The following is a 7,417-nucleotide window of genomic DNA, read 5'->3' as shown; positions in this document are numbered from 1 at the left end:
AGTTCTGAAGCCTGTCCGATCGTGTCTCTGTATCTCACCGCACACGGAGGAGAGGACAAAAATCTCCTTGGGAAGGAAGGAGAGGTGAACAGTGAGTCAAAATTCTACAAACCTTGAGAATGGATTAACACAGGAGTTTATTATAAAAGACAGAAATACTGGCCTTCCAGAGAATTGTGGAATTCTAAAGTCGACGAAGCGGCCGAGAATACCACACGGACCGAGCATGCAGAAGGAAAAACAGAGAGTGAGCCAGCGGGAGGTCCTACTAGTTAAAACCCGCGCTCCGCTAGATCCCCTCTTCCCATTGGCCACCGCTAGAAAGAGGTGTAAGCAACGTAATCTCCTATTGGCGGGCCTTCACACAGACTGAACAAACTACGCTACCCATAATGCATTTCAGTATTCTTCCACAACCTGCAACTCAATAACAAGCAGGCCGCCGCCATTTTGACAGTTTAAGTAAGTCTATGCAGGAAACGTCACAGTTCAAAGTCAAAGTCAAAGTCAGCTTTATTTGTCAAATATGCCGAATGCATGGCATACAGCCCAGATGAAATTCCGGTCCTCTCAGACCCACAGTGCACAGCGTAATAATATATTAGGAACAATTATAAGACTTAAAAATCTATACATCTAAAATCTATACACCTTATAAACATATAAACAGTATAGTAAAGTGGCATGTACAACTGAGGTAGAATGTTCGTTCAGTGGGGGGGGGGGGTGGGGCATAATGTCAGGTGCCGGAGGGGAGGGGGGCTGTAAGGGTGGCTGTGGCAGGGGGCAGAGGCAGAGGGGGGAGGGGGGGCAGAGCAGGGAGGGAGTTGAGTCTCCTGACTGCCTGGTGGCAGAAACTGTCTTTGAGCTGCTGGTTTTGGCTCGGAGACTCTGAAGTCTCCTCCCCGACGGCAGCAGGCTGAAGAGGCTGTGGGAGGGGTGGGTGGGGTCACCTGCGATCCTGATGGCTCTGCGGGTGAGGCGGGTGTTGTATATGTAACGCAGGGGGGGGGAGAGAGACACCAATGATCCTCTCGGCTGCCCTCACGATGCGCTGCAGAGTCTTGCGGCAGGATACGGTGCAGGCGCCGTACCACACGGTGATGCAGCTGGAGAGGATGCTCTCGATGGTGCCTCTGTAGAAGGTGTGCATGATGGGGGTCGGGCACACCTTCTACAGAGGCACCATCGAGAGCATCCTCTCGAAGGTCATGTAAACATCATAATTCTAACAAGCCACATGTGGCTCTTCAGCCCTTCTGTAGCGGCTCCGTGAAGCTTTAAATATATTTTATGGTGAGAAAAATTTTAGTTTTATTTTATTTAGACCCCAGAGTTATTTTCAAAAGGACTCATCTCTGGACTATAAAAATGGCTTTTAAAACAAAAAGCACAAGAGCTAAAATATTGAGAAACGGGGGGAATAAGATGCAAAAGCAGCTGAAAAAAACCTCATATGAATTTCTGAAATCAAAGAAATGTTAAAAATGGAAACAAACAACTACTATAAGAAGAGCCCGAATGGTTGAAACAGATAAATGATCAACATTGTCAAAAAATGTTGAATGAGAGGGTGAAACACATACAATCATGTACATGAACTTTACTCAAAATTGTAATTAAATGTTGTCAGGATCTGAGGACGACCCAGAAGCAGACTCACACACAAGACTGGCGTTTGCAGGTTTTATTGGATTATCAGGGCAAACAAGTGTATGACCGGCGTTCACGGAGGCAGTCCAGGCCCAGGCAGAGGTCGGGACACGGGAAGACGTATGACTTTCCCTCCACTACATTTCAAAGTCAAATATTGTACTTTCGACTAAATTTCAAGGAAGCTTGTCGTCACTCGTTCCTTTTAAGCTCAGCAAAGTCAGCTGTTGGTGTTTTTAATTGTTTAAATGTAATTGGCCACATGCTGTGTTCCTCACGCACAGAAGAGAACCAATCACAGTCAGCGCTCACACCTGGGATGGATTTGGAAATACGTCACCTCCGCTGTGTGTAGCAGCTCTCCCGCCTTCATTGGAACAAAACTCTGTAATGGAGATGGTAGGAGAACCTCCAGCTGAGGAACCAACACACCCATGGCCAAATCTCAAAAAATGTTGTTTGTCTTGCTGAAAGAAGTATTGCTGAGCCAAGTATTGAGCTAAATTCATCTGTGCAGAGCATTCATTGCATTGTAAGCTTGTGCTGTGTTGAAGTGTGGCAGTACATTCAATTATCAGTGGTACTGTTTCCTCTCCTGCGTTACTAAATGTGCATCATCATCTTTTAGAGATTTCTATCACTTTCCAGCGACATGGAAAAATGCCGGACGGATATTCTGCGTTGTTTACAGATTTTTATTAAGGCATGTGTCATGTTGCCATGAAGCCAAGTGGTTCAACAGCTTGATGTGTTCTTGAAAGCAGAGTTCAGGTTTGTTTGCGGTAATGGACTGAATAAAAAAAGAGGCCCTCTTGTTTTTTGGGTGGGGATGTTTTAAATAAAAACATTCAATGACAGTAGATGTCCTTATTGCTTTTGATTGCATTTTCATGCTGAAGTTTTTACAGATGTTTCTATAGACTTTTTGTAGCAGAGTGGTTCTACATGTAAGTCAGTACATCAGTTGCTGGTTTCAGAGTTACAAGGTTCTGTAAAAGCACTGAGAAAACAAATAGCAACGCACCGATATTAGAAAATGTACTTTTGAATACCTAAGTACTTTTTAAAAGTAGGTACTTTAGTACTTTAACTTGAGTAAAATTTTGACCAAGCAACCTTTACTTGTAGTTGAGTAAAATTTGACCATGAGTAATCAGTACTTTGACTCAAGTACTGGAGTTGAGTACTTTGTCCACCACTGGTTAATAATAAATTCAGAAAAACAGAAATGTGTTCAATTTGTTAATGTTTATAAATATTTATGCTCATATGTATTAATGACTGAAATTCTAAAGCTTAAAGAAACAGTTTATTTTACGCTTCTTTATTGAGGTTTCATTCAAAGCATTCTAAAATGCCTTGAAAGATGAATTAATGTGATGTTTAAAAATATACCTGATATACCTTTTGTGTTCTCTAAACTCAGACTAACTGTTGTTTCAAGTAAACCAGCCCTGAAACACATGAATTTTCTAAAAGGGACTAATGAAGCTTCTGCTTGTATTTGATAAGTATATTAATAACATAGTCTTAATAAGTGTCTCTATTCACTTACTGTTTGAAAGAAGCATAATGTTTTATCACCGAGGGCCTCATTCAATCTAAAAACATCTAAAAAAAAATCTATTTTTCCCTTTATATTTGAACTTATTACAATATTCTAAGATTGTGCATGAGGTTAAACTCCTGTTTTTGTCAGCTATTGAAATGTTATTAATTACATTGTTGGTTCTTTAAAATGTGACCTCCATTGTACATTAAGCGTTAAGCTTTTATTACATTTAAATAAAAAAACTAAACCAATTTCACTCGTGTTTCTTTAGAATTTAAGAAAACCAAATTCATTGTCAGTTATGTGTTTTGGGGTTAACCAAATGAAAAATTATACAATTACTGCAATGCAAATTATTAACTGAAACTATTTAATTTAATTTAATAGCAGTAAACCAAATAAATTAGCTTACGTATATGTGATTGGTTTGGTTTTGGAAAATGTGAAAACATTTAGCGCAGTTTGATTGTTGTGCAGAAACAAACCCAAATTGAGTTGGATTAAGAAACTTTATTGGATGGAAAAACTGCCCAAAATACAATTGAGTTAATCCAATGAGTTATTTGTTTGAGTGTACTGTGATAACAGCATTTCATGCGTCTTGTCTTGACTTGTTTTACTCCTTGTTTCCTCCCATTCTTCCTCCTGTTCAGGCCTGAAAACACAAATAGAAAGAGAAAATGACACATGAATGTTTTATCATAGCAGATTAGTAAGACGAGCAATGATGTAAATGTAAGACATCTGGGGGGGGGGGACCACATTTCTTTGAGAACTAAGGAACATGTGGATACCACGGGAAAAAATTGACAGTGGTCACGTGACGCCCCCTTCGACTTCAACAATTATCACCCCATCTCCAATTTATTTATCCTTTTATCCTTTTATTAATGAATAAGTAATGAATGTATTCAAATAAATGATTTTTCATTAATAAATGATTTTTGATCATTTATTAATTTTAAGTAATTACTTTAGGAGTTGTTAATGAGTAAATGACCGTTTACTTCCAGAAATCATTTAGATTTTTCATAAATTACTTCCAGTGATTTATTACTTTCAGTAATCTATTATTCACAGTAATGTAATGCTAATAACCAACCATGAATCCCAACACATTCAACGTCAGTGAGAACAAAACAAACTGAAGCTTTTATCTTTTAATAATTATAATACTCGCTCCCTTTCCTCCGGGATACTGATTCATGCCTCCTCCTGCCCCCTGGCACACACACAGAAATCCTCACTATCATTTCTGACTTGTAGCAAAGCAGCAAGCAGCATGTGGAGGAGTTCAACCCTCACCTCATTCACATCGATAACGTGGATGGTAACGTCTCCTCCGATCTGCAATGCAGCAACTCTATTCACAGGCATACGAAAGGCGAAGGTGTAGAATTCTCTTCCATCCACATGAATCTGCAAGGAAACGACTTCCTTAAATTATATGTGACAACAATATCATTTCATACAATTTAAACGCGGGTTAAGGGAAAAATAAAAAATCTCTTTTACAGAAGGATGGTTGTTTAAAAATTGAATTAAGTGCTTTGATTAAACTGCAAGGTTAAGTTACTCTTTTTAGTAGTAACTAATAATGTTGAAAGAACTAACTAGTAACTATAATTAAATAGTAGAGAGAGAGTGATATCTATTGAATACTCAACTATCATTTACTCTTAAAAGCCAGCATTCCATCCAATTCAATTCAATTCAATTCAATTCAATTCAATTCAATTCAATTCAATTCAATTCAATTCAATTCAATTTTACTTAAAATATTCACATTTAAGTCACATTTTTTTGAAAAATAATTATGTATATGAAATTTGGTAATTTTCAGTACCTTGCACAACTGTGATTATTATTATATTTCCTTATAAACTGTTTTGACAGGGAGAATTTGACATTTTCTTCCATTTGAACACACAGACTCCAGCGCTCATCCTCCAAATGCATGTTTCTTACTAATATGGCTCAATTAGTCAGGGTCATCGTGAGACTTTTCAACATCATCAGAATAATTGCTAAGAATCATTGTTACAATGGAACTGTAAGTAACATGAATCTAAAAAAAAAGAAAATCAGCAGAAGTTCAGTGTTCCAGATGAAAATGTTTGTACGGTGAGTTTGTTCTGACCTGGAAGCGGTTAGCAGTGATGGTGATCTTCATCTTAAAGGCCAGGCCTTGGGAGAAAGGCATGCTGTTCACAATTTGCTCGGAGCCCCACTCGTCATTCTCCTGAGTGTTGAACACCACTTTGGCACCTTGGTCAAAGCGAGGATTGATGTGCAGGGCGATGTTGTCGTATTCAGACTTTCCACAGAGGAGGTTGACGTAAAACCTGCCAGGTTTGGACAAAAGATATATATTGATATATATTTTATTACGTGCAGTTGGGATTCGTGGTGTGTGTGTGTGTGTGTGTGTGTGTGTGTGTGTGTGTATTTGTGCATGTGTTTTTATTTTATTTTATTATATTTTATCTATTTTATGTGAAGCACTTTGTGTTGCAATTTGTTTTTGTATGAAAAGTCCTCTATAAATAAAGTTTGATTTGATTTGATTTGAGAGAAAAGTCTCACCGAACAAAGGAGCCTGAGATGTAGTGTGAATGTGATGTGAAAGAACCTAAATGGAGCTTTAAAACATGCATGTGCACCAATCAGCCAGAACATTATGACCACTTAAAGTCAAGTCAATACTACCTCTGTTACAGGTGAGTTTTACATCATTTGATCTTCACTGTTGAGGCACTTCATAGAGAAATCAAGTGCAAGTGTGACGATTTCGAAAGAATTTGACATTGACTGGATCAGAAAATCTCTAAAACTGCAGCTCTTGTGGGGTGTCACTGGTCAATATCCATCAAACGAGGTTAGAAGTACCAGCTCTTGCTGATGGGAAAACACTGTGAAGCTTCAAACACATTAAGTTATCAAATAGTGAGATGTTGGAGCTGTTTTTCTTTCCAAACTGACCTCTTTGCATCTTCAGGAGTGGAGCCCTCAAGGGAGATGCATGAACCCTCATCCTGAATCGATGGGATCGGCCCCAGGTAGGGGATAGTCTGGAATCAACAACAATAAACATCATCAGTGTAGGTTAGACACATCAGGAAATCGTAGTCACGTAGATTACTAATCGATGGCACGCCGCTCAAAATATAAAGTTTCACAGCTTCAAAAATGCAGCATTTTGTTTGTCAGTTCAGTTCCTGTTATGATAAAGATTCAATAGATTCATAATGGGGTCCTCATGCAACCATTTCTAATTGTGTCAGCATTGCAAATGTTGGAAATTATTTGTGTAAAATAGTTCAAATGTAGGTAGTGACTAGGTTTCGGAGGGTATTTGATATTTCTTGCATCATAAGTTGATCTTTACGTCTGTGAAGATTCAATGAACACTCTAAGTACTTTCACTGAATGGTACTGAGGTCAGCTACAATCTCTCCTTCAGACCATACTTTTATAATTCAGAGAAAAAGACATTAACACAGCATTTTCACTTCATAATGTCTTTGTTTGGTTTCGACATGATGTAAATTGAAATATATTCTAATGTAATATAATACAGCTTTTATCAGCAGGAAGTAAGAATAAATTCAATAAATAAATTAAGCTGGCAGCAATTGATGACAAGTGGTATTAATTTGATGCTGTTCTAAAACACATTACTAATGATGCTGGATGGAAGGAAAACATATTAATCATGTTACATAGTTAGCAGTGCAAATGCACTTATTTTGAATACTTACAGGGTTGACGATATGCATGGCAGCAGTTGGTGAACTGGACCCAGAGACAGAAAGAGAAGCAGGATTGCTGAGCTGTGTTTCATGTCTCATTTTATACTGGAGTGACGGAGGAGCAGGGTGGAGAAGCTGTTGCATCACAGTTTACTTTACCGGAGGGACCAAATCACCTGAATCACCTGTGTGCCAACAGAGCTGTGTGTGTGTGTGTGTGTGTGTGTGTGTGTGTGCGTGTGTGTGTGTGTGTGTGTGTGTGTTGGGGGATCAATATTCCACTCACTGTATTCTTTTCTATGTAATTGTGAATATGTTGTTAATTAATGTGGAACTATGGGATGTTATTATGTTATTCTGTTATGTTAGCCTGGTCATTTTTGGATACAGGCCCATACAGTACATATTAATGATAAATTCATCATTTGCTTTGTGCTTATTTGATTCAGCATGTCAATGT

The 7,417-nt window shown here is 38.4% G+C and overlaps 1 protein-coding gene across 1 annotated transcript; it reads right to left on the bottom strand.

Moving 5' to 3' along the window:
• Positions 1-3,700: 3,700 nt before the first annotated feature.
• Positions 3,701-7,016, bottom strand: LOC308140230 (galectin-4-like). The gene is made up of 5 exons (XM_080509915.1): positions 6,967-7,016; positions 6,188-6,276; positions 5,346-5,550; positions 4,511-4,624; positions 3,701-3,860 (listed from the first exon to the last, which is right to left on the bottom strand). Exons 1-5 carry the CDS (start codon positions 6,982-6,984, stop codon positions 3,855-3,857), a joined length of 432 nt encoding a protein of 143 aa, XP_080366041.1. The 5' UTR covers positions 6,985-7,016; the 3' UTR covers positions 3,701-3,854.
• Positions 7,017-7,417: the final 401 nt, after the last annotated feature.

Source organism: Blennius ocellaris (genome assembly GCF_963422515.1).
Source record: "Blennius ocellaris genome assembly, chromosome: 2".
NCBI lineage: Eukaryota > Metazoa > Chordata > Actinopteri > Blenniiformes > Blenniidae > Blennius > Blennius ocellaris.
Note: the sequence above shows the minus strand (reverse complement) of the source record. Positions and strands in the feature narration are given on the sequence as shown.